Below are 22,555 nucleotides of genomic sequence, written 5' to 3' on the forward strand. Positions count from 1 at the left end.
TCAGCTCACACGAACAAAAGTCTTTCTGACCATCAGGATGCCACCCCAGATGCCTTTTTCATAGAGAATATGTCTCCATAAAACATGTGTTTTGGGAGTGCCCTTTATTCCTTTGCTCTAACTAAGTTCTCTACACCAGTCGTTTACCAATCGCCCTCGGTACTGTTCCTGTAATATTTTCTTTTCTTATTATTCGTTCCTCCTTCCTGCCCTTCGCCCCATTCAATCGTTTATTATAGTTTATGTGTGTTTGTATGTTAAACCTATCCATCCTACAACGTTTATATCCTGTTCAGGCGTCAGAGCCGTTATCAATTTGATCGGGTTGCAAAGTCACCGGTATTATATTTGTTGATATCGTTTAACGTTCATTAAAGGTATCATAGTTTGTGGGTAGGACTACCGGAAGTCCAGCACAAGTATGTCGATCGAATTGTTTTGGTTGACCAGTTGCGGAGCAGTTGCTTTTATATGCCATTTAGACAGTAGTGTCACTTTGAATGAATTCAACGGTTCTATGGATATGTGAAGTGTAGCACGAAATGGAGATGATTATGGTCAGTGATCAGCATGTATATAACATGTGAAAAACGAAACATGGGTTTGGCTAAAATGAGTCAAGGATATCATAATGATTGTAAAGTGGAAACGAGATCACAATTGATGCAACATTATGACACCAAAGAGAAGCATTAACCAATTCGTGTGTTTTTTAAAACAACTTAGTCAAGCTCAGTATGGTACAGTTGTCTACAAATGACATAATTGCTACGAGAAAACAACACAAAAACATCAGGGCTATTCCCTAAAATAATAGTATTGAATAGGGGTTTGTGCGTTAGTTCTATCTAGAGGGATAATAATAGATCGATTTGTTCGAACTGAACGAAAAATAAGATTTTTATATAAACTGAAGATAATGCTCCCCAAATAAATTATCCATTTTACTTACTAAGCGAATTAAGAACTTACTAAGCGAAGCAAGAAAGAAATGTAACATTCTCCTATAAGACATTCATTTTCGCGGGATTCAGCTCTTACTACATTTATTCAATTATCCTACAACTCTCTGTGCGTGTGGGTACGTTCGTTAATCGTATCAACCACTATTACCGATCAGCTTATCGTTTTACTTTTGGCATCCATTATCGTACCGTGTTCTGCTTCAATTCACCAATCTTTCTCTAGCTAGGTATACCACTCTCTGTCTACTTATAAATGCCTATAAGAAATGGGTGCATTGTAATGCCTAGTGGCGTGTGTTGATACATTGAGCTAAGAACTTATACTTGAAGTATAAATAAAGAACGAAGCAGGATACAGGGTACCGCAGAGTTTTACAGCTGGCGTTTCATTATTCATTCCTTGTATTCCTTGTATTCCTTGATTTGTTTTAGAAAACATCCCAAAGTCCACATCGACATTCGAATCAAGATCCTTTACTTTTCTTCAGCTCCTCCTCCAATAATGTCTAGATCGATGGTTTTTCCGTTTTCGAGCGCGTTTTCGTGACCTTCTCCGGCTTCTTGGTGCGTGGTAGCGTGGTGCAGCTGGCGGACATTTTTTCCTGCAATGACAACGAGGCACAATGATTTATAGTGAAATCCGTTGGATTTTACTTTTCTTGTTCGCGCAGCGAATAATATGGTAATAATATAAGATACAGATGAACCAGCGACTGGCGTACATGCATTTTTATCTTATCAATTCTCTTTCCTATCGTCAAAACATAGCAGTTCAATTTTGATGCGATCCATTTTTCTATAAGGCGGAATATACTATCACATATAGTCAAATTGCGTTTGAATTAAAAAAAAATGTCCTAGTTTATCATAACAATAATGGATTTGGGGGGTTCGCGACAGTTTAACAAATCGACCCACGAACGCATTCGACGGCGTGGGTTCCGTCATCTCTTGTCCGAATTAGCACCTATTCGTCATTCGTTAAGTTAGCGGAACTTCGTAAAGTTTAAGTATGTTGATTTGTTATCAGTATGTTGATGTGTTATAATACAAAATTATCTCGCCAAATGAAATTTGTTTTGGTGTGAGGTGAAGGGATTTAATTGAAAGAATCACAACAAAATCCTCGAATAGGGGTTAACATCGGCTTGATGGATCATAATAAACCCTGATGATGCTGAAAGGAGAATAGAGAGTTAATACGTTGACTGCCTATGGTATCTTTTTTTTATCAGCTGAGTTCTACAAGATTGGTCTTCAAAAACCGTTGGTTTTATAAATTTTATAAAAATTTTTTTAACAAAACTGATCTTACTAATGCAACGATCTAAAAACTGCTTGGCCAATGTGTGTAGTGTTGAAGCCATGACACCGTATACAAACAAGTGAAAATTTTAAGATTTCTGACGCACATCCCGAGAAATACTTTCCAAAGAATAATCGCAGTATTATTTATGCTTTTGTAGCAAAGTAGATCTAAATCTCTTTTAAAGATTATTCAATTGTCTTCATATGTTTCATGCCTTCATACTTTTATGTAACACGCAAAATTTTACTGACGAATGATCATTGATGAATAATTTGCATATTTTGATGCATGGCATGCAGCTCAAAAAGAAGATCATTTACCTTTGCATGACGCGGAAAGCGTTGATATTTTATTTTTTAGTCACTTCTACTATCTTTCTATCATCTTACTATGCGTTATATTTCAACTAGGATACACGAAATGTGTTGTAAAGAAATTCGAAGAATAGATTGAAAAGAACAATACTTTCTTCTTCCAAGCACAGTTCCATGGTCAAAATAAAGTCAAATGACGAAGGTATTGTAATGAAACGAAATCGATCAAAATGGAAAAGCGAACCAAACAAAACACAAAACTCAAACTAAAAATTATGACAAAAAACACACAAACGTAAAACGTAACCGATTCCACTTCCGTCGCTAACCTTTGTGTCCACGATCGAAAGATTCAAATGAAGACAGGACTTCAAAGTGGATCGTGGATGTGTGGGCGTCGGATTTTTGCCACTTAGATTTCCGTTTCCTTCGGATGTGCTCCTGCCGCGGTCGTTGGCGATTCAGTCCGGGGGCGACCGGTGGGTGCTGTTTCGCTGTGCGTTTTAAACATTCCCGTCAGGGAACTCATGAACTTCTTCGGCTTGGGTGAGCTGGTACTATTGCTGACTTTCGCAACACCGGTAGCCGGTTTTCTCTCAATCGATTGGCTTCTGGAAGGTGGGGAAGATACTTTTGTTGCTACGGTTGGCGATTTGGGGACACGTTGCTCTCGAACAACGACCATCTCGGGTGGACCGGGAAGAGAGGATGCTCCAGAGGGCACCGGCGGCGCCTTTCGTTGCTTTCCGAAGGATGCGTGTTTCTTCGCATGGGCTGCTTGGGATGAATCGCTGATGCCCAGGTTGATAACACTATTTTCACTACTTTCCGACGTTGCCAGTGAAGACGTGGATGCAGTTAGGCTGGTCGAGCTGATGGCTTGCAAGAGTTGTGGCGGCTCTTCTTTGGCAACCGTCTCTACCGTGAACGAAAGTTGCTGTTCGCTTGGTTCTTCAGGCAGAGGTTTTTCTATTACCACTTCAGGATTCTGCTCCGCCAGTGAATCGCTTTCATTTTCCAGTACGGGTTGTACTTCGACCTCGTTCACAGTGTCTTCCTTAGATTTCTCGTCAGTCGTCTCCACTGGCTGGTTGCTTTCCTCTGTAATATCATTCACATTGCGTTGGTTATCGTCGCCAACGGAAACTGCTTCGCCGACAGTCATTGACTCGACTGTTTCTACCTCCAAAAACTCATCGTTTTCTGTCGAAGAAACGGATATCGTGTCTCGGAAGTCATCGTCAACATTTGAGCGATCATCATTGGTACTATTTGTTCCAGCTTTTACGCTTTCCTTGGTACTGTTTTCCAGTTCCTGGGAGATATTTTCAACGGTCGCCTCTTTTTCATTTTGTAAACTTTCGTTTCCCTCCTCGGTAGTTACGTGCCCCTGTGCGTCTTTCTCGAATAGCAGATCCTCCATCTGATTGGTTCCAGACGTTTTTGAGTCCAAAATATTTGGACGTTCCTCCGTTTCTCCATCTGGTTCCTTTTCATTCGCAGTACCATCCACGGTTGCTGCTATCGTCTGCCTCCCCGTCATCTCTTCGCGCCTCTTCTGTTGCTCCATCCAGGCAAGAAACATTGCATACTTGTCGTTCAACGCGACTCCCGGGACGCTGGATTGCGTGCCACTGGAATAGATCGGACCAGTGGAGCCAACCAGTTCGGCGGTGTGTCCAGCCTGCGTAATGGCTGGCAACGATGTCCTCTGAGGCACTTCGTAGATTGTCGCTCGCTGCTGATAAAAGGAGGGCGAGACACCTGATCTTCCACCGCTAACGTCCTGGCCGTCGTAAAATACGTCGTCTTCGTAATCATCGGTCTTGTCGAAGGTGGAAAAAGAGGGCCAGCAACAACCATCCACAACAAAATCCGATAAAAAGAATCAACAAATAAAAATTAACTTGAAATTTAAAGGACGAAATTCAAACCATCCGAATGGGATTATTAAAGTGTTTGGAGGAAGCGTAGCATTGGACTGAGCAAACTACACCTATTCTAATTTTTAAAAAAATGTAATGTAGCTGAGGTTTCAAGAAATATTATAATGGCAAAAAGAAAACCGAAGTTGATGATTCGGAAAATAGATAATTCGTTTAAAACAACCGAATTAAAAAACTCTGTTGTTTTCTTTTCGTTCTGTAAACGGCTAGTTTCTAAAATATTTGTTTACTATCGTTCAACGTTTTTAACTTCTTGATACACCTCTTCCCCCGCTCAAAAAACATAAGAGTAGTCAACGGAACTGGTCTGAACAAAACTGGTGAGAAAAATCTGAAAATTTTGTTTTAGATGTAGTTTTGGATTTCAAGCAACGCCTTCGTTGTTTTCTAGTGTCCTTTTGGGGAACGAGTTGAACAAATGGTCTTCTCCACTTTGAATACGAAAGAAGTAAAGGTACATCTGTTCCTCACGCATTAACCCTATAGAACCCAAAGAAGGGAATCGCGTTTTTTATTCTCCTAAAGGTAGGTAGAATAAGGGCTCACCTAACCCAGTTTCTCGATTGGATTTTCCGCCTACACCCTAGCGGCTACTTACTTCACGCGTTTTCGATTTCAGTCTCGGCCGTGCCGTGTTGCTCATCGACGCCGTTCGGCTGAGACCCGGTTCCGCACTCGAGTATCCCGAGCTGATGTCGTCCGACGAGCGAATGTAACTGTGCAGGTTTTGGAAAGTATAAAAGGCTTGTTATCGATCTGCAAATGTCGTTCCAGTTGCCATTATTGTCTCACTTGTACGGTGGTACCGCTGTCGGAACCTGATGATGGTACGGAGTGCCGGCAATTTCCACCTCCGGGAAGTACATATCCATCTGACGGCTGCCGGAGGACGAACGCGAGCTCTTCGAGCGAAGCACCCGCTGCGGCCGGTTTACAATCTCGTCCACCTCATCTTGCGTGCGCTGCGTGTCCGGCTCGGATAGATCGCTCAGGCTGTAGCTTTTGCGCAAGGTCTGCACCAATCCGCCACCGCCCTGGGAATGAAGGAAAAAACGTTTTAGTTTCATGAGCAGTTCCCTTTATATTTCAAATTATCAAGGCTTTCTCTTTTACTTATGAGCATGTGTTTTTTTTTTATTTTCGACGATGTCTGTGAGTAATGTAAGATGTAGGTGAGCGATGGTGCATGTGTCTGTACATCGTGAATATGAATAGTTATCAAAAGATCATTAAAAACACTGAACAAAACAAAACAAAGGGAAAAAATACATACCAAAACTGCATTTGCATAACGGAGAGAAACAAACAAAAGAAAGCTCACTCGAAATTCGACTTTCAAACACAGCAACAAAGTTAACTCCTCCAAACGCTTTCTCGTTGTCATTTCTTCCTACCTAAGCGTCCATCGTTGACATTGCGTTTCTGGAGGATTATTCTGTAGATCTTTGAAATGAAAGCTTAAGCCGCATGGGGATGGTGGTTTGAGTGGCGGGCAACTTACCTACCGTTTTGTTATCAGCGCGAGTGAAGCATGTGGACTATTAACTAATGATACAACTAGCAAAACTGTGTTTCTTTTCTGTCGAGATATTGTTTAGATGCATCTATTGGTAATACAGTCGGACGTCGATTATCCGGGGCCGGATTAACCGGGGGGCGGATTATCCGGGGGTCTTGCAACTGACAACTGCACAACCGGGCTTAAATGTTTCCATGAATATTAGGTTGGTTCACAACATTTTGTAGCAATAATGTGTCAAATAAATTTTCTCTGATCGAAAATAGCAATAAAAATACCATAGGAAAGTAATTCAAACATTTTTTATGATTAATCAACTAACTGGAACTGGTCAAAAGTGAACTAGCCGAGACTCAAACCAGGTATTATAAATGGATTTTAGTATATGTTCGATTATCCGTGGAATTCGGTTATCCGGGGACCTCTCGGTCCCGACACCCCCGGATAATCGACGTTCACCTGTATATCGTATTTAGGCTTCTTACAAAAAAATACGCCTAAGTAATATCTTTTGGGAAAGCGTCTATACCAAAAACAAAAGGCATGGTCGGGGAGTTGTCTCCATTTTTTTCTTTGATTTAAATAAAGTAAGCCAATCATTTCAATATAATTGAAGGTAAAACACTGGCACATGTCTAACTCCCTCATTTTGCTTTATTTGAAAACCAATTTGATGATGAAATAATCAACGTTCGGGGCTATTCATTTTATGTCTGCGAACGGGTCTGCTACTCATATACTGAATATTTCAGTTGCTTTGTGCGTAAACAAATAAATCCCATTTCGTCGATTGTAGCTAACAACGCTTTTTCATGCCAACCATTGAGCTAGCTCCAAATAAAAGAGAATATTTAAACTAAATAGATATTTTCATGAATCTATTTTCACTACAATTTAAAACTACTTCATTGAATCATTTGTTTTGGCTAATCAAAGATTGTCGATTGTTCTTTTCTACTTAATTTATGATATTCCTTATCATTACATTTTCATGTCGATGTATGATACCTTTTCAGTGTGAGATTTCTTTGTCAACGTTTTATCTGTTTGGCCCTTTTGTGGACTGACCACACTATCAACTTGGACCATTCTAATTTTCACTATCGTAAGAAAAAACTTAATTATCATTCAAGATGCTACACTTGGTGGCTTTATGAAAATTCGATTTATTACGCTAATTTTGTTCTCCCAACATTAGAGTTTCTTAGTACTATGCTCCAAAGGAAAACAGTTCAAATGTTGTGAGATTATTTTTTTATATTTTAAGAGCTTCTACGTTAAGGGGGCCTGAATTGCTACGACCTTGAAGCAAGCATTTGTTTGTTTTTATGGAAGCAATAAACAGAAGAATTGGAGTTGCATAAAACCATTTTCACAAGGAAGATTATTTATCGCTTATATAGCAATGAAATTATAGAACTATCGTTAGAGTGTGAACAAAGCAAATTTGGAATCTTGAACAATTCTTATATGTCCGACAACATATTAAAACCAAATCAAGTGTCAAGTGTCACACAACAGCAGACACAAGTAGAAATTCCTCAAGCTTTAAGGTATAAATTAAATTTGTCGTCAAGTCCAAAACTCAGAAATACTTTGAAACGATTGGTGCGGCAATGAAGCAAGGGGCCATCATAAAAGTGACTGGTAATTAAAATTACTTTTTCAATATAGTTGAACAACTAATTAAGTTAGTAAGTAAGTAAATTGCTTTGTGTTTTCCTTGCAGTATGAAACAATTTGGAATTAGTTTTTCATATAAAGTCTGTAGAATTTATCCGATCGATTCTACTGGTAAAATACGCTTCAATTCATCCCCTTAAGTGTATGCCAATTGAACGCCGAAGTAAAAATGCCTTATGTCCCAATGTTTCCAATATCAAGAATCCTTATACTTCCAATAGTTTGTTTAACACTAGCATAAGTCTAACCCTGGGAGTCGTTTGAATTGAGTGCAACATGCAGAAGCTGTTCGGTTGGTACGTGCTGTGAAGAGAAGAAAGAGAACAGAAGTGCCAGAGCGCCAACGCGGACGATGATAGTTGAGTATAAAGGAAACCGTAACCAGAAAAGAGAACAGTTAAATAAAGTTAACTCGATCGAAAAATCAATTCCAAAGCAACAGATTAGTAATCATTTACTGCAAAGGAGAATAAAGTCTAATAATAAGGTGTTCATGAAGTAGAAGACATAAGGAAAGGGTTATGCTCACACAACACAACGAGCCATGAAATGATGTTAATCGTTCTGTTAAATTTAATTCAAAAAATAAGCAAATAGAGGAGCAACTTCTTCGTAATTAGTTACTTCTCCACGTCAATTGCATTCGACTAAATTTAAGCGTTTAAAGAACGTATTAGTTTACAGAAAACGACCATTATTCTAGAAAATCAGTTCCCGTGGCCTTTTACTACACGCGAATAAGTCTATTGTGTTTCATTTAAATGATTATTTTCTAACCCTAGGCCAAGCAAATAACATGTGACTGAAATGGTTTCAATGAGTCTTTCAATTTAAAACTAAGCCCTGCTGGAGAGTTTCCTGACTAAGAGTAAATCCCTGCCGCCATGTGTCTATTTGGGATGAAAGAAAATAGGCAAGCGTGCGAACTATACGCTCGCTTACTCCACGTCCATGTCGATGCTGTCTGATTCCTTGCGAACCTTCTTGCGACCCCGAGCTGCCCCCGTCGTAGAGGAAGCCGTAGTGGCTCCCTTGGTACTAACACTTCGAGAAGTTTTCTTCACTAGTTCCGTGTCCTGTTGGAGTGTCGAGCTAGGTTTCCGTTTGGCAACCTTGCCGGTGACCACCGAACGACCTTGCCCTTTTGAGCTGATGCTTTCTGTCCCATCGGATTCTTCACCACTTGGACTGGTGAGCGTTGTGGCACGGCTGCGACCTCGTCCCGGGAGGGTGGCGTACTTGTGGCCCGTTATTTCACCGAGTGCAATGTCCGTTTCCGTCTCCAGGAAGTGCTGCTCCTCTTCCTCACTGTCCATCTCGTAAATGACACCGTGGGAGTACTGGGTAGCGGCGGCAGCAGCAGCCCGAGTCACACTCCGACCAGCGGACGCTCGGGTTGATGCTGGGTTACGTTGGGCGGGTTTGTTGAGAGCAGAATCCACCGACTGGGAACGACGAACTCGACCACTAGCGATTGATGACGATGCAGCGGGTTGGTACGACGTATCGCGCTCATCTTCCCCGGAGGTTGCAGAATCATGCACGTTGTTGGTGGCTCGTGTACCACCGGTGTTGATAGCACCTCCACCGTAACCACTGGTGGCCACGGCCGCGGCCGCTGCAGCTGTCAGTAGCAGCGAATTGTCGGATTGGCTCACGCGCATCATGCTTCCCAGTGGGGTGTCAGATTTAGTGCCGAAAGCCTTTACATTTTGCGTCGGGATGGAGAGGGCAAGGTTTGGTACATTTCGATGTTTGGTGGTCAAATTGTTCATGTGTTCCGACATGTCGAACGCAAGGTTTGGTACATTTCGATGTTTGGTGGTCAAATTGTTCATGTGTTCCGACATGGCAAAATAAAACCAAAGCGATTTGACCGGATGGGTGTCGGAAGAAAGAAAAGAAAACAACAAAAAACGAATTTTGGATATTTGTTAATTGGTTTAGCGGGTGCTTTTTAAGAGCTAGTAACGTAAAGCTTGTTCATTGAATGTGAGTTGTGACGATTTGAATACGGTGTGTGAGCAATGTGGCCAGGTCAAGCGAAACCAAAACGAAAAAAAATGCTTCGTCAGCGTTATACCAGTATTTGATGCATTGCGTTGCATTTTTAAGTTGTCGTATGCTAATAAAATTAATTAAACCAGCAAATTTTTTACACCAAAGACTAGCTCAAGAACAAACATTTAGCCACTTGAGAAACGCATTCATTCGCATAGAAGTACAAATGGTTTAGTCATATTTATTTAAAACAAAGGTAAGTAGTAAACAATTAACGTGAAGTTGGAATGATACATGAATGATGTTAGCAATTTATGTTGTAATCAGAAAATTTACGATTCATTTGGTCCATTTATCACTATATCAATTTACGAAGAAAGTGTTCTTCGTTGATATAAAACTGCTGAAATTTGAATTTGAACTTACCTTGATGGCCGTTTGCATGATGACATTCGTCGCATAGTTGACACCCTTCGAACCCAGCTGCAGTACAGCAGTGTAACCCTTCTCTTTGGCCTGATTGATGTAATCGTCGATTTCCTAAAACACACACGCAGAATAGTGGAAAGATTAATTCCCATATAGCAAATTAATTAAAACAGCTAGTAAATGGATAAAATATGAGGATGAATAGGAATGAAAATATGTTGCAAGCAAACCTAACTGTGTCATGTTTAGCATTATTAGTCTTAGAAATTTGCTCCTTGGTCAGTAAATTCTACGTAAATTCAACGACTATTAGCCACACGAGGTGGTTCTCTTTTACATCTGTATTTTAGAACATCCTTCAAACACATTTAGTTAATAAATATATAACAACATAAAAAGCACAATCTAAAAGACTTCGAAAATTAACCATTTGTTCTTTTCCAGCAACTAACGATCATTTTCTAAATTTTTTTACTTCTGCCGTTTTGTAAAGATTTTTTAAATGTCTAAACCGGATGCAATCCGGACCCTCTCCTGTGCGAGAGGTACAGTCAGTCCTCTGACTGTAGATAGATATATCCACGCGCACAAAGGAAATAAATCTAGTAACCACATCAGGTGTAAATATGGCCGGAGACGGTCGTTGCGCCAGAAAATTGAACGAGTTTGCAGATTTTGAAGATAGATTCGGAAAACACGATTTGAAAACCAAATCGAACGTTAGATCCTTAAGCCTTTCGTAAATTAATTTGTATATAACAAATATGCTAAACATGCCACAAAAACAGTCACACATATAATTTCCAACATCGATCTTATATGAAGATTGATGATCTTGATGTGTGTGCTTAGTATTGATATATAATTCGTGTTATCGTTTAATTTTCTTTAGCTAATTGGAATGTAGCACCAATCTCATTGATGTTGCATCGGGAATCGGGTTATCGAACACTCACCTGTTCACGACGGGTCAACATCGGGTGAACGAACTTGCGATAGAGCGTCGAACTGCCGCGGGTCGCCGGAGAGAGCAGCCACAGTACGATGATCACCTTGATTTCATAGTAGAACGGAAACCAAGACAGCAGGATGTCGGTGAACGTCTCGATGCAGGTGAAGAACGCAAACACGATCCAGTACATCATCCATTTTACCTGTGGCAAAAAGAAAAGGTACGGTCGTAAGGAAGCGCGCCTTCTTCTGACCGACATACTTTCCATCGATCGATATACTTACATACTCCTTGACGTTCTTGGTACGCACCGCCTTGTAGGAGGCGTACGCCGGATAGAGCGTCCCAAAGAGCAGTCTGAAACCGGGAAACAGTATATTCGAACCGATTGCCCTCGGGCAGAAGAAGATGGCGACGAGCGAGCAAAGCCCCATGCCGGTGACGGACATCCGCGGGAAGGGAATGCGGGACAGCATCTGCAGTATGGCACCGAACCGTGACAGCGAGCCGGCCACTTCCGCCTTGTTCAGCACTACGTCCTCTTCAACGTCCTCGAAGACCATCCCGGACCGGCCGGAGGCCACGTCCGGGCGAGGGAAGTAGCGACCCTGCGGAGCACGCAACCCTTCGTACGGCGATTCGTCGTAATAATCCGACTCGTTTAGCGAGGACAGCGATCCGTTGTGGTAATAATACTGCCCAGTCTGTCGAGGCTGCCGGATTCGTGGTCCTCCTGTATCCATCCTGAATTCACGGGGACGAATACTATCCGCGGCAGCTAATGACGAGTAGTACTGACGACTTTTGCGAGCTCGACTACGCAGGTCTTCCCCGGCCGGAGCTACGTTTGTTGCCGTATAATAGGGCGTCTCCCCGTCCTTGCAGAATCCAAAGCGTCGAAGGTACGTTCCTGCTTCGTCACTCGGAGGATCGACTACCGGCGACAACTGGTCAACCGGTAGTCCTCTATTTATAGGATAGCTGCGTACCTCGAACTTGCTTATTAGATCGCTGACATTGTTTGCGCTACCGCTGGCCTGCTGATGGCTGTCGGGCGACGATGGACGATACCGAGGCTGCATTTCGTTGGGGTACAACATTTGCGGGCCAAGCCCGATGTGCGAGTCGTCGGGCCAAGGGAGAGAACGCGAGGGATCACATTTACTTGGCTGTCTGCGGTTTTCCACTCGATTGCAAAGGAAAAAAAACTAAGCGACCTCAAGCGATCGAGAAGCTGCGAAGGAATACTACTGATTTTCGCTTGTGTTCAGAGAGTAAAAATCGGAAGAAACCCCTCAGAGTGTTCAGCTGTACGTGTTAGGAGTTCAGTTTGCTTGAGGCGTTCAAAATAAATCGAACAAAAACAAAACACGACGAGTTCACCATCTGATGCGATCCAACCCGGCACGAATCAAGCGAATTGCAACACCACAGAGCACACCACCCCAGAACGCACGTTAAGCTCGAGCAGTAAAACTAGGCCACAAATCGCTCGCTAGACGCCAAAGCCAACCCGAGCGACGCTGACGATGCTGGCCGCCGCCAAATTAGAATGAGAATTTTGTGCAGTCGCCGGTAGGATGTGGCGGCCGTCGAGGCGGAGATGTGCATGCAATTCGAGGAATGATGATGATCTCCCAAAAAAAAACACTCTAAACGGAGACACGCTGTCGATGCGATTGATCGTGAAAGTAAGAGTGAACCGTTCGGAAATGTCGAGCATCGATCGAGATTGCTTCACTTACATACCAAAAATAGGTCTCATGTAAAATAAAATGAAATGAAGTGACTGATGAATGTGTATGATCGTTTTAGCAAAATAACAAACAAACTGATAATGAAAAATAAAACGATCAACACACACACTACACTTATTCAACAATGAAAAGAAATAGTGATTTGAGTGATTAAACCGTATCGATAGTTTTGCGAAGTAAAACAAAATTATAAAAATTGAACAAATGTTTTCTTGTTTTTCTGATAAGCGACTATCAATATAAATTCGTTCGTGTGCGTAACATTCGCGTACACAAACCTCGTAGATGTTTTACAGTATTTTCATGTTTTTTTGTTCGACAAGAAATTTCATTCGACTTCAACTAGAATTTTAATTTTTCTGCAATGCGAAAGATAGAATAATTACCAGGCTATCTTTTGTAGCCGCCAATTAATAAAGGGACCATGAAAAGGGAAGAATTTGAAAATCGTAAACTATATTTAAATGTTGCTGCACCAATTAACATATGGCATTTTCACATATTGCAAAAACGATGGCAGTGGTCACGGTCTGTACTTGTTAAGTCCAGTAGAACAAATCCCTGACAAATTTTGAGCATCCCATGGATCTTTTTATGAAACGTGGCATCAACATTCAATATCAAAACTGCATAACAATTGCAGTTTCTAAGTGAGAATATTCACCATAGTGGAATTGTTTTAAATGAAATATGTTACGAAATTTCGAGATGATTTTTCTTATGACAACTTATTTATGTATAAAATTAATTCTACTTTTTTGTGTTATTTTTAAACAAATTTTACCAGATTCTTAAATGAAAAGTCAAAGCTATACAATAAATAGAAAAACCATGATATCAGATACCTAAACCACTTTCATGTTATTTTTAGACTGAAACATAAATATTTACTAACAATATTAAAGCCGACAATTCATTCGAAAACTCGAAAATCAAAGTGAAGGAAAGTGCGTTGATGTTTTCGACATCCCGTGGCCCAAAGTCCATTGCATGTGAACAAATCCAACCTGCACAATTCGTTCGGGGTCCATTATGCAGCTAACCGTCCGATGATTTTGTGCGTGCAGAAGAAATGCAAGTGCACACTTGCAGAGGCACAAACAAATGCGAAAAGCATGCAATCAATGGGTACGTTGTTACCCTGATTCTCCCCTGGTCTGACACGCACACTCTTCCCGAGAGGATAAGTACGGGTTTGCCCTGTGGCGTGGTACTCTTTTTACCCCATTCCGGAACTAATTTTAGAATCCAAACAAAAGATACATCACTCCGGCGTCAACTAACGCATAGGGAAAACCGACTGTATATTCTCTGTCTCTTTCGCCCACTCCGGAATGTTTAGTTGGTTTTTCCATTTTCCCTGACTGTATACACACATCCACGATCGACCGTTTGAACCCGGGCTTTACGACCCATTGGTACCGACTAGGTTGTTCCGGTTTTTTTTAAATGACACCAGCATGAGGGCCTCCATGATGAGGAGGAAAATGTGGCACAAAGATTTCCTTCACAGTAAACCATCAAGAAACGAGCTGTTGTCGTAGTCTTCAACGAGCGATTCATCCTACTGATCGGTCTCCATGTGATCGTATAACTGGAAAATATCTTCCGCTTGATTGTTAGTAATAAGTTGATGGGTTTTCCCGAATTTCATAATTTATGCTGTCGACAATAATTGTCATACATACGATTTTTCTATTATTGTGCATATGATTTATAAAATCCCAAGATTAGCATTTTTTCTAAAATAATATTAGACAGACAGTTATGCAAGGAACCTCCTAACGTACTGCCCACGAGACGATTGGCAAACAGGGGTTAAAATTCGCACATATCATCACAACCCGCCCCATCGAACCCGACCACCCAACCCCAAAATTGTCACGAAGATGGTGCCGTGACGTGTCGTCTCGACCCGGTGCTGATCTTTAAAAAAAATGCTATGTCTTCTTTACCCTGTGCAGCCGCCGGCACAATTGTTGATGGCTCATGTCGTGTGCAACTAAACTATCCAACACAATATGCTCTAGACGTGTTTCTCAATCCGATAGAATTGTTCCTCGTCTCTCTTTCCCTTTTGCGTGCCGAACGGTACGGTATAACAAAGCCGACGGACATAATAATTCACAGGATAACACACTTATTTTTAAACTCGCACAAACTTGCTTACTTCGATAGCCGGGCCACCCGAAGGAAAAATCGCTGACCAGTGCGAGGAAATAAGGAATGAAACAGTTTTTTTTTTTCAATTAATTTTGTGTAGGTTTGGCCCAAAGATTGTTATTCGCAATTAGATCGTCACTGAGCACATGTGGTTTTATTCCTTCACATTCAAAATTGTAACAAAAATTATTCAAAAAATATTTTTTTCGCGTACCAATAACTAAATTACGTCATTAGAATTCAGACTTGCGATAATTTGCACTTAAAAAGCACTAGGATTTATTCAAATTTGTCAAAAAATCCATACGAAAAAGGAAAAAAGCAAACTGAACTAAAAGCACCAACCAAAAGAAACGCACATACACACACATTCCAAACAGAAAAAAACGAAAATAACGTCTAAACGAACCGCGATCACCGCGAGTGTTGTGTTCTACGCCGGATCCGTAGCACAGCATCGGAAACACTAGACTGGGAATACAAGGAAAACACTCTAGGGTGGCCACCACCCGTTGTGAGTGAAAATGGATGCCGGAAGAGAGTGGGAAAAATGAGAATAAGAGAGAAGCAGAGAAAACTGCAGCCGATAGAAACAAGAAAAATTTGAGATGATCTGAGAGAAAAGGACCTCTGCGCATGATCGGTCGGTTACGAGCAACAATCAGCAGTCAACGGCGATCCGATACGATCGTTTGGAAGTTTGTAGATCATTTTCCACAACAATTAACCCTCTGAAGGTTGTAAATTGTGTAATGATTGATGAATGATTTCATACTAAATTTTAACCTGACGGGTCCGCTTGGAAAAGTAGATAATTCTACGATAAAATGTGTCTTGGGTGAGCAACCATTACAAAAAAAAATGGCCAGCTATGTAATTCATATTCCAGTATCACATTTTCAGTATCGACATAAAGAAAATTCTACACGCATTTTGAAGGAATGACATTATCGAAAAATGAGATCATCAAGTCAACGTGAAGGAGTTTTCAAAGGGTTTGCGTGTGCCGAACAAACACACAAACTGATATCGTATCTTCGGTTGTTCCAATTGGTGGTGCACAAATAAAAGTACAACATGTTTAAACACGTTTTCTTGCAAAAAAAAAATGAGCGCCAGTGAGGTCAAACAAATTATTTAGGATCAAATAAATTAATGATCTTAAGATGCTTCAGCAAATGAGCAAATGCTTCTTTTGGTATCCAACAGAGATCCAACAAATCATATGTTAATTAATCTACTTGTGTCCGAGTTTTAGTTAGATTTTTGGAATACTGTGAGTCTACTTTGTCATTATTACTTTTCACATGTAAAGCTTATACATACATGTATATTTGATGAATATATTTCAGTCTGATCTTTTCGTATGACTAAAACTGCCTATATTTCAGATGCCATCTGTAAAAGTAGGTTTTGTCACCTATTCAAACTATAATGAGGCCATTGCAATCGATATTGATCGAAGGGTTTAATAATTAGAAAGCGATTTCAAACATATTATGCAACCATGAAAACATTAAATTAATTGAAGAAAAGTTATTAAAAGAGTAGTTTCCAATATACCATTAAAAGACCGACCGAAAATTAAGTTGATCACTTTCTCTCTTGCCAACATAATAAACTGCCGACAAATGCTATCCGGCTTAACTTTAAACAGTTGATCTAGCATTTTTTGTCTATCGTAAAAGAGGCTCAACAACGACGTCTGAATTTTTAGAATGTCACAAGTCGTCAGTAGTAAGCCGGTGTAAAATGAAAAAATAAATAGGTCAAACACCTGATGTACGTGGGTGTAAGGTAGAAAATCAATCTCCCACACGCATACGTTTGACAAACTACCAGCTGTAGTAAGCACCGGTCAACGGGAACTACGAATTTGGTATCCATTCCTTCAAAGTAAAACGGACAAACGAACGAACGAAGATCGGCGGACTTTGGCGGACGCTGTTAAAAGTGACACACGTGCCCCTTCGCGCATAATCTAACGTCGCGGATACTCAGGCAGTTCATAACTCCAGTTGGCTACGGAAAACCGGCCGGTGGAAGTGTTGCTTTGTTTACACTGACGACGTCAACCGCGACCGGTGAGCAAAACGGGCCAATAAACCCGTGCCGACAACACCGGATGGATGGGTGGCCCGTTGTTGGCAGTAAATTAATAATTCGGTCGCGTTTCCATGTTTTCCATAGCTTCCAGGAGGTTTGGATTGAGGAGAGAGGTGGAAGCTCTTTGCGTGTTTTGTGGGTGTGTGTTCGGTTTACGAACTGCACACAGGGCCATCCGGCGGAAAATCTCTAGCATATGAACCAACCGAACGAAAAGGGCGTCGTTCTGGCAACATTCAAACATTCTCGAAATTAAACAAACAGTAGTCGGTTCCTCCATTATAAGCAAATATTTTTCCAACATAATGTATATAAAGCTATTTATATCTATATAATAAAGTGGCCTTTTCAGTTTTTGATACTTATCTCCTTCAAACTTCTAAGACAAACTTTGTTTAAATCACAAAACACTAGAGTTACAAGAGCCAAAAACTAAAATTTCAAACATTGATACACATTCAAACACCGGCCTTTCGCATGTGCTTCTGTTGATATTTTCTGCGAAACAATCTGCTATGATTGTCATTTTTTATTAAATTATCCATATTCAAACAAAACTCATAAACTTGCTACCTCTAAGCAACACCCCATCATCATCCTCTCTGTTTCGATAGTTAGACAAAATAAATGGTCTCCCCGATCGACTAGAACCGGTTATGCCATTCAATCGAAGTGAAGGAGCGGCCAAACTACGATTCCACGGCGGCGGGTCAACAACTGTCTGATTGAAGAGCGATCGTGAACTTGAACTGCGGTAAATCGGATCGCCGACACAAGGGAACCCCACCGAAGCTTAGGTACGTGCATGTCACGCACGACTAGGGCAGGAAATGGCATTCGTGAGACGATGCGGAACAGCACCGGTTTACGGATCAAAGGGTCCGAAAAGCAAGTGACGCTTATAAGGTGCGTTCAAAAACGAGACACTACTATCGGTAATAAATTCGTGTCGTGGGAAAAAGCATCGAACCAAACAAGCCATCGAAATGACAAATTTACAGATTATTAAAAAAACGTTGAAAAGGAATTTATGCTAAACTACCGGGTAGTTTTCAGTTTATTTCTTTTTAAAAGCTAATCTTAACCAGTTTGGTTGGCGACAAGGACAAAGCAAGGAAGCTTCAATGACATCATTTCTCCATATTTGGTAACGGTGAAACCATAAATAATAGTCATCATTTGTTACCGTTGGGATCCAAATTCCAATTTGGGAACGTAGGTAGGTAGCCCTGACCGCCAAGTAGAAGGACAAAATGCTTGAATGTTAAGTCAGTGTCGAACATTGTTTTACCATTAACTATAGGGGAACCCTTAAACATGCAGAAAGCCTTTCATTACTCTTAAAGTAATCAAATATGTTCAAGCTCAACATTAAATTGGTTCTTTTACAAAACGGAAGCAACTGAACTAAAACGATAAAAATAAGGTATAGTTTAATGCATAATTATCTATTTGAATACAGTCAATATTTTTTAAGTAAAATATGCGACCTTTAAACACTATTCCCCAAGATTTTAATTCCAAAATTTCTTCTTTCCATCTTCAGAGATGCATAATCCATGGGCAGAACTGAACAACCTCCGAGGCGGACCATTCGTTTTCATTTAACCCACAACGTGGGCAACGATCATGAATGAAATCATCGTCCCCGTCCAACCCGGTTTTCTTCCCAGTATGCGGACGATGCAACTTTCAGCAAATCGCCGTTACCATTGCCGTCGTCGTTTCAATTAGGAACAAATTGGAGTGTGCGACAGTCACTTGGACGTGGCATACCTTCACTTGCTTGCAAAACTAAAATAGTTGGTAGAACTGTAGGTACGTGGAAAGACTTTGAACAATTTCTCAGATCCCGGTGCCTATCTTAAGATTCTTCTGAGGGCAAACTATTCATACCGTTCCAGTCTGTTGCTGTTTATCTTCCTTTTCTTCTTTCTCAGGGTTTCCCACGCAAATTTTGCGCTTCCTTTCAACCTCTACCAATGCCGAGTGTTTATAACGAGAACTGCTGAAGGTTACGATTCCGGTTGGTTTTAGCAACAGGAGAAGAGCTGGGCCTAACGAAACGAACTTGATTTCGTGACGGCAAGCTGTTGGCACTGTCTTAATGGACGACTAACTCCGTGGTGGTTTCCTACCACCTTGTATGGAGCCAAGCATAACCTACATGGTTCATAAATGCGTAACTCTTATAGAACAGCTGATCACATGCTTGATATGCTTCAAGGCGTATGGTAGCATGGTTCTAGGGCAAGTTGTATTTTTCTCAGTTTAGGACCAACCTCTCTGTAAAAACAACTGCTAGGAAAAAGAGAGAAAGAACATTGAAGGTGATCCGGTAGCCAATCATGTGCCTCAGACGTCGGTCAACAGCTTCCCATAAACAACAAACAAAGGATGAACTCCCGCAGTGTTCGTGGAGGAAAGCAAAAATCAATATCGAACTGGTTTTTGCCTTAACCGGCGGAAAACCATGTGGCGTTGTGCTTTTGGTTGAATGTTTGGAATCTGGTCAACATTTTTCCTTACTTCTCTTAATCCGAGTGATTTCGTTACATGGTGTAACTATCAAATCAGCTAGTTCACTTTAATATGGTCCAAATTGTGGAATGATGTTGTTTGCTTGTACAAGGAAACGAATCAGAAGATTGTTTACATACAAATGAAGAATGTCTAGGAAACGTAGGGATAAAATTAAACAAAAAAAGTAGCGAACCATCATGGTTGAATTCTTGAATGTTTAAAATATTATTTAGAATTCTTACGATATCATGTTTTACATTCAATACCTCGAATAGGATAGCCAACACAATTTTTCAAAATCGTTGCAACAACGGCTACCAACATATATAGCTTATATTCATATTCACGAAACAGTGCAATCGAAAAGTCAAAAACTCAATAAACATCATTGCAACCATAAGCCATAAGTAGAAATACACCTTTTCACACTGTAAAAGGCAAAAAAACATCTGGTGACAGTCAGTCTGGCCTCGATTATCACCTCGATTAAGAAACCGACTGCTGTGCCTCGGCCATGGATACAACATTCCTAATTGAAAGTGCAACTTTTGGCAGTTGCCAATGTTGTACGTCGTCGACCATGTGTGCAAAACAGTATTGAGCATCTGAAAATGCTGAATTCATTATCAAAGGATCTACTTTACGAATGAAACAATTACGTTCTGAGATCTACGATATGGAATACGTGGTGCACGTGCTCGAGAATATAGCATATACAAAACAGGAAAAATTTAAGCAGGTGCAGAGTGTGACATTTTGGCTTTGTCATCGCATTGTGAGGAAAATTAACTCCCAGCGCACCCTTCTGCAAGATGTGACGAAACAGAGAAAGCTCGTCACGGGCAGCAGGCAAATATCAAAACAAAGCCAGTTTAGAACGTGGTGTACCGTTTGTTGTTGTTATTGTTGTTACAGCGTATGACGTAAAATAACATTAAAAGCCACATGAATACATTTTTCATCGTTCCAGTCCGTCGACCACAAATGTAATGAGAAATTACATCACATTGTGCACACGCATGAACATTGAGAAGTAGCAAGTGCCCTTTTCGACAACTTAAAGTTTTCATTTTTGCCACGACCTAACGGCGGGCCATGAGGTAAACAAATGTGCTTTTAACAACGAGATCCATGGATCCTTCTTTCTGATTACCCTAGTAACCATTATTCTTAAACTTTTTCCGAAGAGACAGTAGAATCGACTGCAAAAGGACTGTTTTTACCAATTTAAATTGACTGCCAAGAAGGGAAACACCAGATGATTGCACAGGAACAAGGTTCGTCTTCAAGCTAGTGTCTCCTGGTACCGAGATATCTCTTTCTAGCACTCGTACTCTCTTTCGCTAGATCTTCTCTCTCGACCATCCTCCGGCGAAGGCTGCATAGGATCGATATTTCAGCTGTCGTCAGCTCGCAGTGCTTTGCAGTTTCTGTTCAGCATCCAACTTTTCCCTGGCCTTTTGCAGCGATACGATGACTAATACAATCCGGCGAATGCTCGGTATACTGCCACGGAGCCATACTGCATCCATTCTGCCCCGCTATGTCCTCGGCCATGTTCCATAAAAGGAGTTTTGCGATTTTGTTCAGGAATATTGTAGTCAAGTGTTGCTTTGCTCGCTCGCTCGCCCGCCGTAAAACCTTGATGACGGGCTGATTGAAAGAAATACACGCAATGCATACTCCAGCAGACTTTGCCGAAAATATGCCGCATTTCGATTACGATGATTTTTGACACTCACATCACCAAACGGGAAACTATTGCGCTTATCATGTTTGCGCGTTCAGCTATTCTGCCTCATGCATCTATCTTGCACTGTGAAAACTGCAAACCTTGAGCCAAGCGATCGATACCGAAACCAAATCAAAACAACACTCAACTTTTTCAACCGATTTTGGTACTACTTTGTGAGGCAATAACAGCACTTTTACACACACGCGCTTCGACCCGGTGAACTACACAGAATATTGAGCATTGGTAAAAAACACCATACACTACCGGACGCGAATCGCGACGTTCCGTAACCACGACTGGAAACGGCAACGGACAAAACTTGTTTGAGCGCGCATGGACGTACAATCAAAGGAACCATAGCAGAGGCGCGAGAGCAAGTCATATGGGAAACAAAACAACGCGACCAGGATGGTTTATAATACCGAGGCGAAGTGTATGTGGTTAGTCAGGCTATCGTTTCACAAATAATTCAAAATGCATGTTGGAAAACCGATATTTTCCAAAAAATAATGTACATTCCCATCAAACGAGAACATAATTTTAGTTATTGTTTGTGTACGAAGATATGGAAATGATTATTATTACGATTTTCATTATTCAATGTTTTTTGAAAGGACATACGTATGTCCTGCGACATTCAACGCAAACGTCAATCGATGTTTCGGAATCCAACAACATCCAGTTAACCCTTGAGGTAGGGGTGGCTGGGGTAATACGCACCCCTGAGGCAATACGCACCCTTTCCCATTTCCATTGAAAAACGAGTTTTCAACGCGTAAAAAGTAGTCACTCTGCAAGATCAACTTGAAATATGGTCACCCTGTGAGTTTGATAGCTCTACATCAACAGAAACGAGAAATAAACGCAAAACAAAATGATTCTCAGCTCAGACAGTTTTTGTTATAATGTGACTTACCCTTCCGCTAAGGAATATTAAGTGCAAAAACCGATATTTACCCACGAGGAATACGAAATTTAGTGAATTGATGATCAGTGCTTGAGACTATTCATGAAAATTTCGGAAAGTATGCAAATTTACTCATATTTTAGTTGAAAATGTGGGGAACTATGAATGGGGGCAATATGCACCCAGTATGTCGGGGTAAAATGCACCAGTTTGACACTTTATTTGACAGTGGATGTGGCCTCTTTG

General features: G+C 40.9%; 1 protein-coding gene across 2 annotated transcripts; it reads right to left on the reverse strand.

Annotated features, from left to right (window-relative positions):
- Positions 1 to 1,471: 1,471 nt before the first annotated feature.
- Positions 1,472 to 21,689, reverse strand: LOC131260595 (receptor expression-enhancing protein 1). Of its 2 annotated transcripts, XM_058262362.1 has the most exons (7): positions 21,410 to 21,689; positions 11,403 to 11,475; positions 11,123 to 11,320; positions 10,164 to 10,277; positions 5,327 to 5,568; positions 5,133 to 5,250; positions 1,472 to 1,567 (listed from the first exon to the last, which is right to left on the reverse strand). In XM_058262362.1, exons 1-7 carry the CDS (start codon positions 21,439 to 21,441, stop codon positions 1,472 to 1,474), a joined length of 873 nt encoding a protein of 290 aa, XP_058118345.1. In that variant the 5' UTR covers positions 21,442 to 21,689. The 2 variants fall into 2 exon arrangements, with proteins under 2 accessions (XP_058118345.1, XP_058118343.1); XM_058262360.1 differs by lacking the exons at positions 1,472 to 1,567; positions 5,133 to 5,250; positions 5,327 to 5,568 and adding an exon at positions 8,292 to 9,439.
- Positions 21,690 to 22,555: the final 866 nt, after the last annotated feature.

Source organism: Anopheles coustani, chromosome 3 (assembly GCF_943734705.1).
Source record: "Anopheles coustani chromosome 3, idAnoCousDA_361_x.2, whole genome shotgun sequence".
In the NCBI taxonomy this organism is placed as follows: Eukaryota; Metazoa; Arthropoda; class Insecta; order Diptera; family Culicidae; genus Anopheles; species Anopheles coustani.

What these genes read in the sequence shown, in the direction of transcription:
- LOC131260595 (XM_058262360.1), bottom strand. Translation starts at nt 21,441, where the DNA reads ATGATAAGCGCAATAGTTTCCCGTTTGGTGAT. An exon ending in CCAAGAACGTCAAGGAGTAT is followed by an intron (nt 11,321 to 11,402) that starts GTAAGTATATCG and finishes TTTTTGCCACAG; the next exon opens with GTAAAATGGATGATGTACTG. An exon ending in TGTTGACCCGTCGTGAACAG is followed by an intron (nt 10,278 to 11,122) that starts GTGAGTGTTCGA and finishes TGTGTGTTTTAG; the next exon opens with GAAATCGACGATTACATCAA.